General features: G+C 41.6%; 1 protein-coding gene across 17 annotated transcripts in view; it reads left to right on the top strand.

Annotated features, from left to right (window-relative positions):
- MYO18A (myosin XVIIIA) overlaps nt 1-22,723 on the top strand; it is a 498,725-nt gene that overhangs the window by 212,555 nt on the left and 263,447 nt on the right. For 15 of the 17 annotated variants that reach the window (XM_073616821.1, XM_073616820.1, XM_073616823.1 and 12 more), the window contains 4 exons: nt 3,972-4,116; nt 11,430-11,441; nt 14,449-14,625; nt 18,204-18,294. In XM_073616821.1, the coding sequence (XP_073472922.1) occupies nt 3,972-4,116; nt 11,430-11,441; nt 14,449-14,625; nt 18,204-18,294 (425 nt within the window). The remainder of the gene's footprint in view (nt 1-3,971; nt 4,117-11,429; nt 11,442-14,448; nt 14,626-18,203; nt 18,295-22,723) is intronic. The other 2 variants (XM_073616822.1, XM_073616808.1) reach the window with 1 other exon arrangement.

The raw sequence follows: 22,723 nt of genomic DNA, 5'->3' as shown, positions 1-22,723 counted from the left end.
ATGGCTGATGTCCGAGGGCTGCACATCATATACCAAAAGGCTGCATGTGGCCTTTGGGCCTCAGGTTAGGCACTAGGGACTTAAGGGGACTATGGACCCCAGGTTAAGAACCCCTGCCTAAAGTAACACTACACATTTTTTTTTACATCCATCATTCTTAAACATAAAGTATACCACGGCTCTATATGTGTTTTTTTCACTTTCTGTCACTCACTGTTGTTTTTACACTTGTTTTTTTGTCCTGATTCTCCGCTGTTGTGCCGCACCACTGGTAGTGTAGAGTGGGCAGTGTCTGTTATTTCCTGTCACATGCTCCACTCTGTTTGTACTACATTTCCCATGGTGTTCTGGGCTACATTAATCCACTGCGCATGTACTGAAAAAAAAAAAAAAAGTGGTCTTCTCTCACTAGGCCCATACCCACACCCTGCACTTGTCCTTCCTTCAGCTGCATGCCACTGTTGTCACTCCTGGAGGATGGTGAGATGTGGGTGGGTGTGAGGTTAGACATTCTGTTATGGATACAATCAAGAGCCTGCGGTTGAAGACGTGGCCGATGAGCGACCTTGTGGATGTTATTTGCCGATTGCTGTCTGTGCCTCCATTAGGGAGATTTACCCTCTCTGTGTCCTGTTTACTGTTATCACCGAAAGTGAAAGTGGAAGTAAACCCTGATGGGTTTTACCTCCTTTTTTTTTCCCCTGCAAAGTAAAAGCATAATGTGCTAGTATGCATGACACTTGCCTGCAAACAAAGCCTGCGCCGTCCCCGCTGCAGGCGGCATCCATGTTCGCCCCTCTTCCTTTTGAGGCCGCAGACGCCAGCTCTGTGACTGCCCGGAGCTGCATGACATCATTCCCGCACATGCGTGTGGGAACCGCCAGTCATGGGGCCGTTTCTTCACAGCGCATGCGCCGATGACATCATCAGCGCAGTACAAAGTAAATATCTCCTAAACGGTACACGTTTAGGAAATATTTACAGTCCCTAAAGGTAAGCCTTATTATAGGCTTACCTATAGGTACAACTTGCAAATGGAGATTTACATTCCCTTTAACCACTTAAGCCCCGGACTATTTGGCTAACCAAAGACCAGAGCACTTTTTGCGATTCGGCACTGCGTCGCTTTAACTGACAATTGCGTGGTCGTGCGACGTGGCTCCCAAACAAATTTGACGTCCTTTTTTTCCCACAAACAGAGCTTTCTTCTGGTGGTATTTGATCACCTCTGCGTTTTTTATTTTTTGCGCTATAAACAAAAAAAAAGCAACAATTTTGAAAAAAAAAACGCATTATTTTTTACTTTTTGCTATAATAAATATCCCCAAAAATATAAAAAAACATTTTCTTTCCGCAGTTTAGGCCGATGTTTTTTTCTTCTACGTATTTTTGATAAAAAAAAAACGCAAAAAGCGTTTGGTTTGTGCAAAAGTTATAGCGTCTACAAAATAGGGGATAGTTTTATGGCATTTTTATTGATAATTTATTTTTACTAGTAATGGCGGCGATCAGCGATTTTTATCGTGACTGCGACATTATGGCGGACACGTCTGACAATTTTGGCACAATTTTGGGACCATTCACATTTATACAGCGATCAGTGCGATTAAAAATGTATTGATTATAGTGTAAATGTGACTGGCAGTGAAGGGGTCAACCACTAGGTGGCACTGTAGGGGTTAAGTGTGTCCTAGGGAGTGATTCTAACTGTGGGGGGGGAGGGGCTGTGTGTGTGACACAACACTGATCACTGCTCCTGATTACAGGGAGCTGTGATCAGTGACAGTGTCACTAGGCAGAACGGGGAGATGCTTGTTTATATTAGTATCTCCCCATTTTTCCTCACCGTGAGACGATCGCGGGAACCCCCGCGGACATTGAGTCCGCGGGACCAGCAATCATGGTCACGGAGCTCCCGACACGCGCCAGCAAGCTGCCTTTTAAAGGGCAACGTACATGCCCTTCTGCCGCAGTATGTGCATGAGGCGGTCGGGAAGCGGTTAAAGAAAATCCAAAATAGAGTTGTCACCAGAACAGAAATAAAGGGGAAGTCTTCCAATGGGACACTAGTTCTGGTGACCCTGGTGACAACCAAGGATTTCCTTGCTTTGGAGGGATTTACTTTCGCCTCCTGTTGTGACTATAGGACAGGAAGCGATATCTCCCCAATTGGACAGAAAAAAGTGTTATAAACTGCCTTTAGTTCCACTTTTAGTATTGTATTACCTATATTGATACCGTTTATTTCCATGCCTGTGATATACAGTATCTCACAAAAGTGAGTACACCCCTCACATTTTTGTAAATTCTTTATTATATCTTTTCATGTGACCACGCTGAAGAAATTACACTTTGCTACAATGTAAAGTAGTGGGTGTACAGCCTGTATAACAGTGTAAATTTGCTGTCCCCTCAAAATAACTCAACACACAGCCATTAATGTCTAAACCACTGGCAACAAAAGTGAGTACGCCCATAAGTGAAAATGTCCAAAATGGGCCCAATTAGCCATTTTCCCTCCCCGGTGTCATGTGACTCGTTAATGTTACAAGGTCTCATGTGTGAATGGGGAGCAGGTGCGTTAAATTTGGTGTTATCGCTCTCACTCTCACATACTGGTCACTAGAAATTCAACATGGCACCTCATGGCAAACAACTCTCTGAGGATCTGAAAAAAAGAATTGTTGCTCTACATAAAGATGGCCTAGGCTATAAGAAGATTGCCAAGACCCTGAAACTGAGCTGCAGCATGGTGCCCAAGACCATACAGCGGTTTGACAGGACAGATTCCACTCAGAACAGGCCTTGCCACGGTCAAAAGAAGTTTAGTGCACATGCTCACCGTCCTATCCTGAGGTTGTCTTTGGGAAATAGACGTATGAGTGCTACCAGCATTTCTGCAGAGGTTGAAGGGGTGGGGGGTCAGCCTGTCAGTGCTTAGACCATACGCCGCACACTGCATCAAATTGGTCTGCATACTGTCATCCCAGAAGGAAGCCTCTTCTAAAGATGATGCACAAGAAAACCCGCAAATAGTTTGCTGAAGACAAGTAGACTAAGTACATGGATTACTGGAACCATATCCTGTGGTCTGATGAGACCACGATAAACTTATTTGGTTCAGATGATGTCAAGCATGTGTGGTGGCAACCAGGTGAGGAGTAAAAAGAGGTGTTTCTTGCTTACAGTCAAGCATGGTGGTGGGAGTGTCATGGTCTGGGGCTGCATGAGTGCTGCCAGCTACAGATCATTGAGGGAACCATGAATGCCAACATGTACTGTGACATACTGAAGCAGAGCATGATCCCCTCCCTTCAGAGACTGGGCCGCAGGGCAGTATTATAACATAATAAGGACCCCAAACACACCTCCAAGACGACCACTGCCTTGCTAAAGAAGCTGAGGGTAAAGGTGATGGACTGTCCAAGCATGTCTCAAGACCTAAACCCTATTGAGCATCTGTGGGACATCCTCAAAGAAAAGGTGGAGGAGCACAAGACTCTTAACATCCACCAGCTCCTTGATGTCGTCATGGAGGAGTGGAAGAGGACTCCAGTGGCAACCTGTGAAGCTCTGGTGAACTCCATGCCCAAGAGGGTTAAGGCAGTACTGGAAAATAATGGTGGCCACACAAAATATTGACACTTTGGGCCCAATTTAGACATTTTCACTTAGGGGTGTACTTGCTTTTGTTGCCAGCGGTTTAGACATTAATGGCTGTGTGTTGAGTTATTTACACTATTATACAAGCTGTACACTCACTACTTTACATTGTAGCAAAGTGTCATTTCTTCAGTGTTGTCACATGAAAAGGTATAATAAAATATTTACAAAAATGTGAGGGGTGTACTCGCTTTTGTGAGATACTGTATGTTTCTCCCTTTGCATATATCTGAGATGTAGTATTTAGTTGAGCTTTTAATAACTATAAATGAATAGTTACTCATAAACACTGTCCACATTGTCTTAAGGCTGAAGACAAGCAGAAGTCAGCACAGTTATTCAGCAAACTACAGGCCGCTATGAAGATCCTGGGAATCTCCGGTGATGAGCAAAAGGCCTGCTGGTTAATTCTTGGAGCCATTTACCACCTAGGGGCAGCTGGAGCCACCAAAGGTACATTATGATTGTCCTGGTATGGGAAAGACTAAGCATTCAAATCATTCTTCTTATAACATTAGGCACATGTTTAGTTACATTTATATTTTTAGAAAAAACTGCTAGGACTTGCCATTTGTTACTATTTTAATATAATACTTGGTATAGCACAGTTTTAATCCTCTAAGCTAGTTGTGTGCGGTCATTCATTTGGTCTTTTTTCATAGAGCACACATGGTGGCCCAGTGTTAGGCTCCTACTTGATATATGGGCTGCTGAAGGAGCGTTAGGCCCCTTTCACACGGCCACCTTCGTGCAACGGAGAGTGCAAATTCGGTGCAGCTGTGCATGGTGACCAGTCAGCATCCAACTTCAGCTTGTTCAATCAAGCTTTGAAAACAAATAATCTTGAAGCTGATTGGTTTTTATGCAGCTCTGCTCCAGATTTTGCGCTCTTCAGTTTTAGTAAATCCAACCCCCTTTGTGTGTGCTATTGGCAGACAAAAGAAAAAACATTGTGACACTCAGCCTGATGCTTCTGTAGATGCTGAGAGGTAGGGCTGCATTATTATAACCACCCTAAAATGTATATGTAAACTGTAAATGCCCATCGGTGACCAGTTTTGTTTGTTATTCTGTAACCACGTATCAAAGAGAATTAAAGATCCACGTATCAAAGAGAATTAAAGATCCTCAGTTTGATCATCTGCCTCCCATAAGGAGGAATGGCAAACATAAATTCCAGAGGTCTAATTTTATTTTAATTACTTTATTTCCTACGTTGTGTAATTTCTTGCATGTTCTGCACAGCAGAAATAGTTGTTTTAGATTGAGTTCCCTGACTGTGATGTGTAACTAATACATTATGGTTAGTGACAATAATAATGACCTGAACTTTAATTCCTGTGTAACCTTGCCTTCCCCGAAGTCTCAGATGTAGATGCTCTGGGTAATTCAGTTTGGTTATTGCTGAGTTTGTTTTGTACTTTACCTGTGTGCATTTCTTCTTTGTCATCCAGCCGGAGATCCCACTTTGTAGCGTTTCACTCACTGCTCTGCATAGCATGGAGCATGTCAGATTCCCATCCTTCACTGGGCCCAGACACCGAGTATGGCTTTCCAACCACTCAGCTGCATCAATGAGCCATATTTTTCTGCAGACACAATGCTAACTCTTACAAATGACTCTGTACAAAGACGCTTTAGTCCATGGTAGACTATTTCTATTGCTTGAACTGTAATAGCAGCAAAGCTAGAATTCACATTATGCACAGTAGACAAGTTCTTTGGACTCCTAAGTCTTGAGGCAATTTCTTAAACTTCATTATTTGTGGAGAATGCAGCCAGGACTTTGACTACTTAAAATGGTGTCCACCAATACGAAGTCATCTCTATTAATGATTCTTTAACACAGTTTGGCAGGGAGCACTTTGACAGTTCCTTGGCATGAATACCCACCATACAGTATTTCAGTTAGGATGCTGTAGGTTTCTAGGCCACCAGATGGCAGTCTGAGCCAAATGTTGTACATTCAGAAAATACACTGTACCTGCCTGTACACAATTCAGACACACTCTATGATGTGTGATAACACGTGAAAGACATGTAAATAGAAAACTGGTAATGATTCTCTATTGCTCAGGATAGAGAAACTTTCACTGAGACTTAATTTGTACATTTGCAAATTGCTTTTTAACTGTGCATGGCAGAGGTGTTTTTTTTAAATCTTTTATTGCAAGTCCAATGTGTGAGTGTGCCAAGTAGTCTACGTGAAGTGGCAGCTGAATTCAGAACTGAAACAGTTCTGCTTTCTGGTAAAATACTAGTTTAATAGGTGATGTAATATCACACAAAACTGCCTAACCAAGTGAGGCTCATTACTATCTCCCAAGCGAAAAAGGGACAGACCCTGCACTATTTGTACGTCTAGAGCAGTGGTCTCCAAATTGCGGCCCTATGCTTGCCTTTACTGGCCCTTGAGGCATTATTCCTGGAAACAAGACAATACACCACTCCAGGTGAGTGTAATTTCCAAATGGACTGGGTGCTAGCCCTTGCTCGGATCCGTGAAGGCTGAATACAAAATAGGAAACAGCTGCACTCCTACCTGCAATACTTGATTGTGTCCTGTTTTTTTGCACTTTATCGAATAAAAACCTTCTTGGACTGGTATTGGAGTGCAGCCGTTTCCTATTTTGTATTCAGGCATTATTCCTGCTACTGACCTCAACAATGGGGCATAATTCCTTCCACTGATAACAGAAATTGGGCACTATTCCTCCCACTGACACCAACAACTCCCCAAATACCAAAGATCTGGCATTGTTTACTCCCATTGGGCACAGTCCGGCCCCCTAAAGTCTGAAGGACAGTAAACTGGCCCTTTCTTTAGAAAGTTTGGAGACCCCTGGTCTAGAGGATAATCGGGAAATGTGTGTAATAGATTTGGGTATTTAGTGATCACCAAAAAGAACATGGTCAGATCTCATCTTTCTTCATAATCGAAGGGAAATCTGCCAATGTGTGATCTGCTTTACACTTTGTGTGAATTAAAGGATATCTATCGCCAAAGTTTGTGATGGAGTGAGGAAAGGTCAGAACCCTTGTCAGGTTTTTCTGCTAAGCAGGGCTCTCTCAGGGCTCCATACTTCAAATATTCATCTTTTTAGAAAAAAAATGAAAAGGTGAACTAAGGCACTACAGCTTTAAAGCCCCTAGCGCCTCCAGGGGTTCAAATCTGTCCCCACTCCATCCTAGAAAGAAATTAATATAGATATGCTTTAATCAAGATCTCTGTCTTAGTAGCACTGTTTGATTGCATGTGTGTATTCACTCCATTTTGCTGACCTTGCATGGTTTTATGACTCTTACTTGCCTGATTGAAATAAAAGGCTTTTCCACTAGCATCCTCATTGCACAGAATTGAAAACATTATGTGTTACAAGGACAAACGTAAGGTAATGATAATAAAAGTCTAGCTTGAGACTTGGAGTAGTACTAGGGATAGTGCACTGTACTCATTACTGCATGAATTGCCTTCTATCCCTGTGTGTGTAATGTGCTGATCATAGGTGCTGCTGTTATACTTAAAATCTCCAGAAATACCCCACTCCCAGAACTCTTTTATATAAACTGGGACCCCCCCCCCCCAAAAAAAAAAACCTTTAACACCCCTCTCTGAATTGCTCAGCTGTACCATTGTTGGAGAGCAGCATTTCTCTTCCATTAATTGAAGAATACAGTGGTGATCCTGAATCTCTGAACACTGAGTATTAGTGCCACCTTCAGGAGTAGGACATGGGGCACAAAAACAAATACACAGCCTAATGGCGGCCCATACTGGTGGCCAAAACTCACAAATGCTGCATGTAGCTTAATTTTATGCCTAGAGTAAACTTCCTCTAGGTTTTGATTTTTTTTTTTTTTTTTTTTATATATAAACCACTTATCTAAAAGTAACTGTGATTTGGCTTTTTTTTTTTTTTTTTTTTTTTTACATACTTGCAATTTCATATTTCAATTATGTACTATGCAGGCTCAAATATTATTTACCTAATGGACATATGTGTGTTTGCAAACATGTGTGGTCAACGTTCCAACACACTAACTGCTGTAATAAATTCCCTTAGCTGCAGGGAGGGTGTTTTCTGTAAGTCTGATAGCACAGCAGCCATCCATTACTACTAAACAGGAAGCACAGCATGCATATATAATAAGTAAACATGGCCGCTCCCTTATTCATATATATTTGCATGATATATGTTTTTGAAGTATAAATACACACTGATAAAAACACAGTATTTAAATTTAATTCTACAAGTTCCATTCTCTGTAAAAAAAAAAAAAAAGAAAAGAAAAAAACTAAACTATTGAGAGCTTTGGTTGATACATCTGGCTGATGTATGACAGTTGACATTCACAGTATTTTAATTGTGATTGTTGAATGCTTGAGAATTATCTCCCAGCGAATGTGCTACAAAATATTCACCACTACATGTTCTATAAATACCCCCCTATATATTCAATGAAACCTTTAAAGTGGATGTAAACCCAATGTCATCCTTTCTAAACTACTGCCATAGGGGTTATCTATAAGGATATACATGCCTCCTGCATGTATCTTTACCTGTCAAATGTCTCCCCTCTGTCTGTTATGAGAGCCGAAAAACTGCAGATTCTGGGGGTGGGTCTGTTGTCTGGAGCTCGGTGGGTGGAGTCATGATGTCAGTAGACTCCCCGCCCACCTCTACACTCCCCTTGTCAATATGCATTTTCTCCTGTGTATTTCTTACACTGAACTTCTGCTATGATCTCTAACATCCAGTGAAAAGACAGGAAAGTAACCACATGACTTCAGCATGCCAAATCATGCTGAGGTTTGGAACAGCCAATCCTTGCAGAGCTGCTGAAGAAAGGAGTGGGGGTGGGAATTAAAAAATAATGCATGTCTTAGACTAGTGCAGGAGATGTAAATCACCTGTCACTCACAGCAAGGGGGAGGATTTGACAAAGTTTTTCTCAGTTTGTCAAGATTTATCTCACTGAACAATAAAAGAGGATTGCTCAGAGCTGGATTAACTCTTTGTGGCAAGACTGGGCTCAAATGATAGGACATCTTATACTCTACATTATGACATCAAAAACATTTTTCGGGTTTACATCCACTTTAAGTCCTCATCCATGATTTTAAAATGCAGATTTATCTGATATGCTATTACTGAGTCAAAACACACATTTGCAATGCTGTATATTGTAGTAACAGGTACATTAGCTTTATGATGTTGCAGGGCTATTCATTGTCCATGGCACCCCAGCCCATATACTCATCTGTGATGCACATGCATTGCAACGGACCCCTGACACACAGTAATTAATTACCCAGCATTGTGGTGCACTGTGTTGGAAAATATGTTGCATGTCCGATTCTCATGCTTTGGCAGTAATGGAATGGACAGATCTGATTGGACCCTAACTTCTATTATATTGAACTATCGTTTTTCTTTTTCTGCGGTCACAAAAACACAATTTACTGGCGAAATCATCCATAAAGTTTGCTGTAATGGAAGCCAAATCCCATAATCTCAACTATCACAGCGATACTTATGTAAACGGGAATCTTTTATAGATAGTATCAAAGGGATTATTTAGAAGTGCTTTATTTACTTTCCATTAGAGGAAACCATATTGAAGGGATATGCTGTTCAATTAAATTACTGCTGCCTATTACAGCAAATATTTTTACACTGGACCATGTACACCTTAAGAAAAAAAAAAGCAAATTTCATCGTATTACTGCTTTCATATATCATTTAAACTCCTTACTGAAGAGGTCTTTCAGCTATCCACAGTAAATTATAAGAATGTTTTTGACTATGGATACCTCCTGTTAACATACACATAGTTTTTTTTTTTTTTTAAATAGTTGAAAAATCTTAGTGAAGCAGGGCCAAGGCCCCCACCCCCCTCTTCATAATTAAGAAAATTGAAGTCTGAGTTTAAAGCTGGCTTATTAACCCCTTCCCACTCTCCCGGGAAGGATCTGTGATTACGTGATCACTGTTATGCCCCGTACACACGGTCGGATTTTCCGATGGAAAATGTCCGATCGGAGCGTGTTGTCGGAAATTCCGACCGTGTGTGGGCTCCATCGGACATTTTCCATCGGATTTTCCGACACACAAAGTTGGAGAGCAGGAGATAAAATTTTCCAACAACAAAATCCGTTGTCGGAAATTCCGATCGTGTGTACACAAATCCGACGGACAAAGTGCCACGCATGCTCAGAATAAATAAAGAGATGAAAGCTATTGGCCACTGCCCCGTTTATAGTCCCGATGTACGTGTTTTACGTCACCGCGTTTAGAACGATCGGATTTTCCGACAACTTTGTGTGACCGTGTGTATGCAAGACAAGTTTGAGCCAACATCCGTCGGAAAAAATCCTAGGATTTTGTTGTCGGAATGTCCGAACAAAGTCCGACCGTGTGTACGGGGCATAACAGTGGTCCACCCTTTCGCTATGCACATATGTTAGGCGGTCATAAAGGGTTAAAATATAATGACCTGCTCCTTTTCTTCCATTTTGTACATGAGGCCTGATTATCCAGTAGGTCAAAGCTATCTTTCTGCTATGTATAGGTACATGTAACATTTTATTAGAGAATTGCAAACAATCAGAAGCTACTGCTGTGCTCATTCCCATAGAAAACACAGAGTACTCTGCAAAACCAGTGCCATGGAGACAATTTTTTATTATTAAAGTGTTAAACAAAAATATAGATGTTATAGGTCTAGTGGCCTTGTGAAAAAGTCCCTTTCCTTTTAGGGCCAGTTAAAACCACATGCAGTCCAGTGTGTTTTTTTTCGGCATCAAAAACGCATGGAAAGTAGGTTATATTATTTTCAGTAGCATAGTTCACACCAGTGCTTGCACTTCCAGTTCCAGAAAAAAAAGTAGAACATGCTTCATTTTTCCTGCACTAGACTGTACTAAGATTCTGTAAAACGCATCAAAAACACGCTGGAACACACATGTCCTTATTTAAGGTTAAGTAAAAAGAGGGGGAAAATGCACTGGACTACATCAAAAACGCATTAAAAACGCTTTGGAAGACATCAAAAACGTGTATTAAAAAAAAAAAAAAAACACATGCAGAAAAGCATCTGGAATGCACCCGGACTGTGTTTCTGTGGTGTGAACTGGTCCTTAAAGTTCCACCCATTCCTTCTATGATCAGCAATAACAATCAGAATGTCTGTCATTTATTAAATGATCAAATAGGGTTAAGAATGTCCCCATCTTTTCTTCTTCCTGATGACAACAGTTATCTTCCTAAACCCCTGCTTGTGACACAGTATTTATATATTTATAATTTATATATATATATGTCCTGCATTTGTGTCCACATATTCTAGGACAGGAGTAAATTATTAGCCAATCTCTTAAAGTACATTTTATTGATGATTTTTTTTTTTTTTTTTTAAAAAGGTAAGATTAGGGTTATTCTTCGCTGGCAAATGTGTTTTAGTAAGTTGGTAAGAATCTCAGTGGCTGATAGTGCCTAAAAGGTTGAGAAGAAATCCAAGCATGCAATCGCCTGTTTCCCTGCAGTGTTTTCCTTCTGTAATGCTCTAACTTGGCAGCACCTGTGGTCAGCATGTTGTAGTACCACGCAGAGTCCTGACCTGCACCGCCTGCTCCAGCAACCTGTTCACTGTCCCCCTTCTATACCCGCCTTTTCTTCTGATTGAAGAACTGCACATTTATGTCTGTCTGTTTTCTAACCAAGTGTTTTTATTTGCATGTTGCATGCTGCTCCGTTGCAATACAGAAGCAGATGAAGGTAAAGAAAGTGTTTTTATCTTTATTGCTTTCATATACTGCCAAGTGATTGTGTCTGTTCTGTCATGTTTTGATGATCACAATCAGTGTCATAGCAACAAAAGATGTTCAGCTGACTCATATTGAGCTGATGCTGTGAGTTTATCTGGGAGATCTGGGCTGATTTACAAAAAAAAAATAAAAAACTTAAGATGGGAAAAGTAGAACTGTTGCTTTGTGAACAGTCACATTCTAGCTGTTATTTGTCTTTTGCAAAGTAGACAATGTAGTTTATCATGTAATTTGTGGCAATGGACATTGTTTCCATTACTATATTGCACTTACAGATTTTTAGTTTGAATAGAGTGAGGAAAGATTAGAACTCCTGTGTGGTTTTGAATGGTATTTGGGGCTCTGGTAGAGGCATTTACCCCCATTTCCTGTCCTGACAATGGTTTTACCAGTCACAAAGTAATGCAAATATGCAGCAGGGACACAGAGAATAATAAAAAAAAGAGTTGGCAGGTTCTAACCCTTACCACTGGACATACACTTTTATATTTAACTACAAGTTTTTTGTATGTTATTTATTCCCCCAGGGGACCAAGTGGATATAGCTGTGTGATCTTTCAGTTTTATGAATGGATGATCTGTGCTGTTGGCTGTGTCATACAGGGCACCAGCCTGACATTGCTGATCGTTATCATAAAAGTGACAGATCACACAGTGCCGCATCGGCTGGGCTGTATATGTGTAAAAATAGCCATTAATAGATGCACACAGCCACAGCGCTGAGTGATCTGTCACTATTCTGAAGTGGTGATCAGTGCTACTTTTTCATTCATAATTGTATAAGATCACTCAGAGCTTCAGCTCCAACCTTGGCTGCTTATATACATACAGTTCTCAGGCAGGTACTTTACACAGAGCCACAGCTCTGAGGGATCTTTTACTATTATGAAGGAACAAGCAGTGCTTGTTCCTTCATAATAGTGACAGATCAGTCCGCTTAAGCTAGGTACACATGGGTTGAAAATTGGTTGAAAACAGTTGATTTGGCTGTTACTGGCTGACTTTTGGCTTGTGTGTTCAGCTCCTCATCCAACAGAACCTGGTCTCACGACCGGCTTCTGCCAAATGAACATGCTGGAAAATAGCTTAGTGGGGAGATTGCCATACTAACATCAGATGTCTTAGTGTAGCGATCTGTACGTTTTTGTTTTTTTTTCGTTCAGCCCTCTACCCAGCATTATAGAGGGAATGAAGCTCTATGCTGGCTTTATCTACCCCCAAAGGAATGTCCAACACATGGTACATGGTAAAGTGGGTGGAGTTGTAACCAGCAGTAAAAGGTGCATTTAGGAGACAAAGGGCCACTAGTTAGAATTCGGACCAAATGCTATATGCACTTAGTCCTCTGGGGTAAACAAAATTAAAAACTTTTTATGTGAGTTTGTGTTTAATCTCTGTTTAAACACTTGTTTTTGGAAATCAGAGGCTGTATCTACATAATGTGGTGGGATTTGTTAGTACTGCCACCTTTTTAAAGTTTCCTTTATACCTTTTCTCAGGAGTCTTTTTTTTTTTTTTTTTCCCCCCATTTACTGAGTTGCAGCCACAAATAGGGCTGGGAAAAAAATCGATTGAAATCTTGAATCGAGTTGAGAGGTCAAATTGATTAAAAATTTAAGCAAATCGATTTTTTTAGATTTTTTTTTTTTTTTCACTGCTCCGGTCCGGAGGCGCTGCGGGCATGAGTTTTTAGGCGAGGCCGCGGCTTCGGCCTAGTCCGTGGCGTCCGGCCATAGCCGCGGCCTCGCCTAAAAACTCATGCCCGCAGCGCCTCAGGACCGGCGCGGTTTCCAAAGAAAAAAAAAAACTCGATTCGAATCGTGAATCGAGTTTTTTTTTTAAGAGAATCGAAGAATTTTTTTTTTTTTTTTAAGAAAATCTCCCAGCCCTAGCCACAAAGCATGTAAACATGGTCAAAAGGTTAAAGTGATTGTAAATGATCTTTTTTTAAAAAAAAATTAAAATAACAAACATGTTATACTTATATGCTCTGTGCAATGATTTTGCACAGAGCAGCCCTGAGCCTACTCTTCTGGGTTGTGCTCACTCCCGAGCCAGCCCACTCTGTGTGTCCATAGACTGTTGTGATTGACTATGGCTCCCCCTGCTGTGTCTGACCCAGTGAGGAAAGAGGAGCCGTGCACATTGCTGTATCAAGATCGGGCTCCGGTAGGTATAAAGTGTATGTGTGGAGGGGGGGGGGGGGGCGCTGCATGCATAAGGTTGTTTTTACTTTAATGCATAGAATATATTAAGGTAAAAAAAACAAAAACTTCTGCCTTTATAACCACTTTAAGCTGGTATCCATCTGTGTGTAAAGCTGGCCATACACTGCTTCAAAAATTCAATCCGTGGGTTCAGGTTGCTCTTCCAACACCACCCAACTCCAGTAGATTTTGAGAAATTAAACAGGCCAGGCCAAGTCAATTGAACAATGACTACAGCCAATTCAGGTTTTCTGACAGCCAAAGGTATCGACTGTCCGAATACAATAGCCGACAGCGATACATTCATCCATCCATCATGCTGGTTAGCATATATGGGGAAAATCTCTACACCTCTCTCGTTCAGCCCAGAAAGCTGAACAAGAATAATCTTTACCTATATGGCCAGTTTTAGAATAGGGCAATACATGTATTTTAAGTGTTTGGGGTGTAGGAATTATTGCTGTATTCAGATGTGGCAGCATTTAAAAAATGCTTGTCTTTTGAGTTTGCAAAAAATTGCGTGAAGAACACAAATGTACAGTAAATGCCAAAGATAATGTAAGATTTGTTGTTGACCTTGTGAATATCTTTATGGTTGTTGGGTCGATGCACCAAAATGGACATGGTGTTTAATTGTTTATTAAAAATAGCTTTTTTTTTCTGCTGTGTGACTATTGTGTATCATATTAGTCACTCACAATGTGGCTTGGCTAATAGACTGATTAAAAAAAAACTTCTCTTCCCCAAAAGGTGGCAGGAAGCAATTTGCACGCCACGAATGGGCACAGAAAGCTGCGTATCTCCTGGGCTGTTCACTGGAAGAACTCTCCTCATCCATATTCAAACACCAATCTAAAACCAGCACCCTCCAAAAGTCAACTTCTTTCCGCCAAGGACTCGATGATGCCAGCCAAGGAGATGGCTCTGGTAAGCTGCTGCTCCCCATATTTATTACTGCAAATGCAGTTTGCATGTTACATATTTGAGTACAACCTGCAGAATGTATTTGTATAGATATAATTTTTAAGAGGAACTGCAATCTGCTCACATAATTTGTAATAAAAACATCTTTGTCATTCTGAAGCTTCCCTCCAAACACATTGCATATTATTGTATATATACTGTGATTCTGTACTTGCCACAAATGCTGCAAAAAATCTCCCTCCAGCAAGTCTGGCCGCAGCCATTTTAACTGCGGGCAGCCGAAGAAGCTGCCTGTTCACTTCCTGGATTTACAGACACACAGAGAGAGTTACACCTCCAGCCCTGCAGCTCTCATTGGCTGTCTTATGACTCATCCCCCTCACTTCCTGGCAAACTCTCACGAGAGGGCTTTTTACCAGACAAGAAACAGGAAGTGGGCTGTATAAATTATTTACTGAGGGAAAAAACAATGTTTTGCTATTCAAAGATAAAACAACAAGGGCAGAAGATTTAATAGATGGAAAGTTGAAAAAATTACTGATGGTCCGCTTTAAGTTGCCTAATTCCAGACTGGTCTGTCAATTACAGTTTATTGTAAATTCCTCAGTCTTATCTGAAAATGCTTGTCTTTTTCATTAGATTTTGCATGGAATTATTGTTAACTGATAAGAAAGCAACATTACCTTACAGCTTACGCCTACCCACTTTCTATTTAGCAGCTTATGAATCATATTACCGTAGCTCTACTAAATCACCATGAAGCAGACCCAGAGGTGTTCTAGTACAGTAAAATCTTCTGACAAATGTACAGGAAATTGCATATCCTCTTGTTATAAACTAGGGGACCAAGCCGAATAAGAATCCATTTCATCTGATAAAACCATTTAGTAGTATTATATCTTGGCTTTACATCTCTTTGGAATTAAATGGCTAATTCAGTATACAGATAAATATTCACTTCTATATTGTAGCTTATCTCATAGATCACCATTTTGTGTGAACTGTAATGGTTCTGTTTAGGTGGCATACAGTACATTGCATAATACTACTACTGTATTTTTTGGGAGATGTTGTCTTCTCTAATGTAATAAATTATCCGGTGTCATTTGCTGCTTTGAATAAACTTTTTTTTTTTTTTTTTTTTTTTTTTTTTTTTTTTGAGCTGTGAGGGTCATTTCAAGCTCTGCTGATTACTTGATTTTCAGTTAATTTTGACAACTCTATTGCTCCGATGCACCGGTCACAAACACCTGCTTCTTTAGGTATAAGAGAGCATGTGAGCTGCTCCCAGGATACAGTGCTTGGGCCTGACTTGCCTGTCATCCCCAAACACGTGTCACATGACAAGGAGGACAGTGTCTTTAATGTCATGGGCTCCAACGCTGTCTGATAACAGGGGGTTTGATTCCCAGAAAAATGGAGCAGCGGGGAACACAGGGAAGGTGAATATAAGTGTGCCAGACGGTGAGCTAGTAATAGACCCTATCAGTTTTTAGGATAAAATCCATCAGAGAGCTAATATGGTGATTAAAAACAAGCAACAGTTACCATGAGACGTATCTCACACAGTTATTTGGTTTGTTGTGTTTGTTGTTACCCCAGTATTTCAAATTCACGATAAGTGTCTGTTGTACCATGTACTTGAGTTAAAAAGCATCTTGTTCTCTTTTGTATTGCTTCCTTTGTGTGAAATACCTGGAGATCCTGCCAGCCCCCCTGCTTTCCTATTTCAAACTGACCACACTAGGCACGGAAGCACATCCATCTCAGCATGGTCAGTTTTTTGGCTGTACTGGGAGCACAGCCTGTTTGACTTGTGTGACTATGCCCCTCTGCACAGCCATTCACAGGAAAGATCAGTGTACTGCTGCTTCACTGCCTTTTGCTGACACCCCCCTCCCCCTTGCAGTCTCCACCCCCAGCTCTCTGAGCCTCCTTATGCAGTTGAGAACACGTGATTATTTAAAAAAACAAACCAAAAAAAAAAAAACACAGAAAAAACAAAAAAGGTATTGTGATGACTCGGGGGTAGTTTAACTCAAATGTAGCGGTCACTAATGAGTCTGGTCTATGACAGATGTGCCTTTTTCAGGGCTTTATCTGTATGTATGTATGTATGTGTGTATGTACTGTATATGTATAGGTGTGTGTATACACACACACACACACACACACAAACATTTTGCCTTCCGTCTCTATTTTAGGCTGTATTCACACAACAAGGATCTTTTGTACTAACTTTATTTGAAGTGTAAAAAAACATACACTCCATTCACGGCAATGTTCAGTGGTTCAATGCGAGGTGTTGCTGTACATGGCTGTGCAATTCAGCATGGTGCTCTACAATACGATGCAGATTGTCTGCATTTTATTGCAGCACACTGAAGCGCAGCCCTAGGCTGCATAGCATTGTGAATGGGACACATTGGAAACAATTGTTTCCTGTTTGTTCCGGCGGTGGCAGACTTTTTACCATGCGGTAACCGCAAATAGTGGGAATTAGCCCTGTAACTGGGTAGGTTGTTTTATAAGAGAAGGGTTTACATATACTTTAATTTTTAATTTACAGATTTATTTTTATGTTATCTTAACAAATCTCTAGATCCCACTAAGAACCCAGTAAAGCACCAGCTAAACAGAATTAAGGCAGATTGCCTTTTAAAGCCTGGTTTGACTTTTACCTGAGATGTGACTCACATGCCCCAATCTCTACAATTTCATGTTTACTTTAAATCTTCTAACCTTTTTAAAATGTAGAAATCCCAGCTTTTAAATGAAACATCTCATTCCTGGCCTCACATGTTCGTCTGACATTTCCTTTTATTCATTTTTTTTTCTTTTTTTTTTTTTTTTTTTGCATTTTGCTTCAAGTTTTCAATTACTCAGAACCATTCTTCAATGCATAAGTGATTCTATGATGAGGTGCCCCAGGCTGATTAAACTCAAGGCAGTGACCTCCATTATATACTAAACATGGTGACCCTCCTAACCTGCCGGTGGATAGGTCTGCTCCACTTGTGCCTTTTCACACATTAGTATCAGTGGCAGGAAAGTAAAAGAAAGCGTAATCTTACCTCCATTATATGCGTTTGGTCTCAATCACAAGAATTTGGTAGCCTAGCCTTGCACAATAAACTTGCATTAGTAGAAGGAGCAGTAAAGAACATGAGCCTACATTAGGTATTTAACAAACAAATATGGTTGCCTCCTATGTACATATATAATACAAACTAAACATTAGCAACACATTTTTTTTGAAACATTACTAAGCATTGGTAATATTATGTTTTTTAAATCTGAACTACAGACAAACATTTAAATACACAGATGGATTACTTATAAGGGAGTTATTCTATGAGATTTACATAGCCCTGCCAGACAGCACAGCCAGAAGAGTGATATCCCTTTTTGTTACCATCAATGAACACACTGCTGCCAAAACTAACCAGTCAGCATTCATTCAAAATATTATGTTCCTTGGTTTGTCTATTCAAATACAGACTGTTTACTTTGTCACTCAAGTTAACTATTGCTATGTAAATTTTATATTCACTTTATTATTTTTTTTTCTCCCTGCAAAGGTCCCAAATTGTCTGCTTTGGAATGTCTGGAAGGCATGGCCTCTGGATTGTACTCGGAGCTTTTCACTTTACTCATCTCGCTGCTAAACAGGTATGGAAATGGGACGATTACATTATAGGAGATGCTTAACGGAGAATCTTCAATAAAAGAGAAGAGTTTATTGAATTGAAATTTTGGATGGTGGTTTTGCTGCTGAAACTATAATCAAACTGGTAGACCTACTGTATGTGGCCTGCCGTTGCGATCCCCATTTTCAAAAAGCTAATTGCCTGGCAGCCTCTGGCATTAATACTTTGAGTCACTGACCTGAAACAAGCATGTGCTTTCGAAGAACAAGCATGTGCTATTGAGTTGCACGTTCTGCTGTTATAAAGATTTTAGCCTCATACTACTAAGCAGTTAAGGTGAATCTAGCATATAAACAAACTCGCTCAGTATGTAAACTATGGGAGGAATTAACAAAGAACCGTGCAACACAGTGTTTGCACAACTCTTATAAACTTAAGCTGGATACACACAGAAAGTTTTTTATTTATTTTTTTTTTTTTTCAACTCAGCGGGCTAAATGAAGAAAAAAAAAACACATCTGATGTTAGTGCCGTGATCTTCCCACTGAGCTATTGTATTCTGCTAGGAGGACCACTTGTTCTAACAGGGGGACCTCCTGCCAGCGCTGATCAAATGCTGGTTTTACAGCATGCCTGTCGGGAGTATCTGCCACGAGGCAAACAAGGAGTTTGCCTTGGGCGGCATATTTCAGGGGGAGCGACACCGCCCAGTTGCGTCACTGCAGGGGGAGGGGGGGGGGGCACGGACTCAGCGGAGGGTTAATGAATGATGAAGAAATTGTTCAGCTGCTTATCAAGCCTCCAAGTCATGTTCATGTAGAGTGGACCCCCACTCCCTCGTCTCTCAGGGGCTCCGCTCACCCTCATCCATGGTTGATGGACGGGGTGGACTCCACTTCCTCCAAATTGCTCAGCTTCGCCCAACGGTAACTGCTTTCCCTGTCCGTGTGTGTGTGTAATGATGTGTAATGTGTGTGTAATGATGTGTAAAGATGTGTGGTGCCGGCACCTGTCTGATGATTTGTATGTTTCTCGGAGTGCGGTGTATGCTGGCATCCATCCATGTACACTGTCAGGCTCTGCAGGCTGAGGGTCAGCGGGGATGTGATCGCTCAGTGCAGCCCAGAATACACAACATTCCTCTATTCTGCCTCTGTGCCGGGAGATCCCTTTATAGGTGAAATGCAGGTGAAGGAGACAAGTTTGGGTTACTGGTGTAAGTCTGCAGGTAACCTGAAAGCTATGCTGTGTGCAATCACACCTCCACCTAATGTCTGCCTGGTTGCTGATAGTTGTCATGTGTCACATGTGGGGTGGATATTAAACAGGAAGGGGTGGGCAAATTTAGATTGGAATGGGGGGGGGGGGGGGGGGGCATCCAATTTTTGCCTAGGGCAGCAGAAAACCAAAATACACCACTGATGCTTGTAAAACAGAAGCCGGGCGTGAGACCAATTTCTGTCGGATGAGGAGCTGTACACACAGGCCAAAAGTCAGCCTCTCCCTGCCGAACCGACCATTTTTGGAGGATTTTTGGCCTGTGTGAGCGCCCAGCTTTAGAAAATAGAGCAGATGCTGTTTCTAATTTACAAAAAATAAGGGCTCAAGCACCTTGGATAATTAGGAACGAGCAGTCTGTGTTCTGTGGCTGTGATAGGAACAGCACAGGGATCAGGAGAGCAAGAGCTACATGCTCTGATCTCTCTGCCTGCTCCCACCTCCGAGAAGAGGGAGGAGGATGTTAACCCTGTGCAAGTGCAGTGCCCTGTGCTGTGTAATCGACTGACACCTCACATCCTGTTCATCAAGGGGAATCTGTAGCAGTTTTCTATGTGGAAAACTGCCGTATTCCCTCTGTTAATCAGGTGTAGACCTGCGCTGGTTTCTGTTTCACTCTGAAATAGAAACTGGTACAGATAGACCTGAAATAGGTCTATCTGCTCAGTTAATGTGGTGCATGCCAGTTCTGACAGTTTCTGGCAACATTATAATAGCAGACCTCCCAACCTGCAAAAACTAATTTCAGGGAGGTGATGCACCAGCGCAACAAAACGTAAACACCGCTCCTAAAGCGCCCCTGCCTATTGCAATCAATGGGAAGCGCCGCCAAACCACCGGCAAAGCGCCACTGCAGCGGGGTTTTGTGGGCGGTTTTAACCCTTTTTTGGCCGCTAACAGGGGTTAAAAGCACCCTGCAAGTGGCCGAATAGCGCCGCTAAAAATAGCGGCGCTTTACCCCGACGCCCCCAACGCCTCAGTGTGAAAGCACACTAAATTTTTTTTTAATGAATACTGTCTGCATCAGAGAGAAGGGAGAGTGTAAAACTAAGTGCTGTAACATGGAAGCTTCAAGTTAAATTTGCAATAAAATGTATAATGTCATATTATGGCAAGTTCTCCTGCCATATCCCCAGCAATCAGCTATTCACAGAGTAATCTACTAGGACTGCCTTTGTAACATCAAATATTATAAAGACTTTTGGCATAATCTATTGAAAACTTCTATTTGCAATATACATTAGCAAACAGCGGCATACCTTAGGTGTAGGTAGGACATGAAGAACAGTCAGCCTCGGGTAGAGCAAACTGGGGATGCTCTAAAATCACATTCCAATTCACCTGCATCTACAAGCAGCCCCCAGTGGCAGGAAGGGAGAAGTGCACGTCTAGAGGGAAGCCTGGGGTGCTGTCTATTTGATAACACTGGGAAGGGAAGCGGCAGCGTGTCAGCTCAGTAACATTCCACTGCTCGGGCTGTTCTGCCTTTCTGAGTGACAGGCTCAGCCGGGAGAGATTGCCCGGCGCTCGCGGGTGTCCGTGAGCTAGCATCCAAATGCGGGAGTCTCCCGCGATTTGCGGGAGACTTGAGATGTCTGTAATAGCACATGAAGCTTAGTTTATTATTTCTCTGGTATGTCTCAAGACCTTAGAAACATAGAGTGTAGGAACAGTTGTTTAGAAATTTATGAATGGTGAATTATATCATGCAGTCATAAAGTGTCCATGTACTTTTTGGTTATGGGTTTGACAATGGATGTAGAAGTTCCTTGGCATTCTGTGAAGCAAAACCTTGAACTTGTGCCTTAAATGAGATGAGCTCTAGAAGAAGTGTGCTCTTGTGGGATTTGTAGGAGGTGGAGTGTGATAGTAGTTAACATGAAATAAGGATTTTATTGACAGTGTGTGTGGAAGGCCTGATGCGGATCAGATCAGACAGGAAAAAGAAATGGCACAAACAGGCCACTAGTGTGTTTGTACCCAATGACATACTAAACTTTATTTAGAGCCCTTTCACACTGGGGCGGTTTGCAGGCGCTATTGCGCTAATAATAGCGCCTGCAAACCGACCCGAAAGTGTCGCTGCTTTCATTCCAGTGTGAAAGCCCTGAGGGCTTTCACACTGGAGCGATGCGCTGGCAGGACGGTAAAAAAAGTCCTGCTAGCAGCATCTTCGGAGCGGTGAAGGAGCAGAGTGTATACCGCTCCTTCACCGCTCCTGCCCATTGAAATCAATGGGACGGCGCGGCTATACCGCCGGCAAAGCGCCTCTGCAGAGGCGCTTTGCGGTGGTATTTAACCCTTTCTCGGCCGCTAGCGGGGGGTAAAACCGCCCCGCTAGTGGCCGAATACTGACGGTAAAACGCCGCTATGTTTTACCGCCGACGCCGCCCCCTCCCCAGTGTGAAAGGGCTCTTAGAAATGGATCTTTGGTTGATGTATTCACTTTAGAAGTTTTGAGCTTTTCAGGCTCTTTCACGCTAAAAAAAGCGTCTGAAAAGCTCATGAAAAACTATTTCAATTAAAATTAATGAATGCTTTCACACTGGGGCAGTGCGCTGGCAGGGTGGTGAAAAAACGCCCCTCTCCATTGAAATGAATGGAAAGCTCTTCAAAAGCGCCTGAAAAGCTCTTCAAAAGCGCTCAATGTTTTACTGGCAGTTTAGAAGCGTCAGTGTGAAAGGGGCCTTATACCACACACTGTAGGTTGTCCTGAATGTGAAAAGTATTTTATTAAATGGACCACTTTTGTCTAGTACATACCAGGGAAGATGTGTGAAAACAAAATACAGCAACCTTTCCCCACAGCAAGTCCAGATATAATAGCAGGTATGTGCTTGCTTCATTAGGCAGAGAAAAATTAGAATGGATGCAAATTAAGAAATGAGATGAAAGCTATGTCTTCTCCATTGTGGCTGAATGTCAAAAGAATCTTGTTTGTTTGTCCTATACCAGCCAACTGCTGCTTCTGTGTAATTTTGCCTCAGGCTATTTTAATGAGTTAATGAGTATTTTGTAGGTAGGAGGCATTTCTGAAAAATAAAAATAAATTCTTGAATGCTGAAATAGAAAATAACAGCACATAAACATATATCTTAACCATTTACAGACCAGAAGATTTTCCTGCTTAATGACCAGGCCATTTTTTGCGATACGGCACTGCGTTGTTTTAA

This window comes from Aquarana catesbeiana, linkage group LG02, assembly GCF_042186555.1.
Source record: "Aquarana catesbeiana isolate 2022-GZ linkage group LG02, ASM4218655v1, whole genome shotgun sequence".
Taxonomy (NCBI): domain Eukaryota; kingdom Metazoa; phylum Chordata; class Amphibia; order Anura; family Ranidae; genus Aquarana; species Aquarana catesbeiana.
This window is presented reverse-complemented; position numbering and strand designations above follow the sequence as displayed.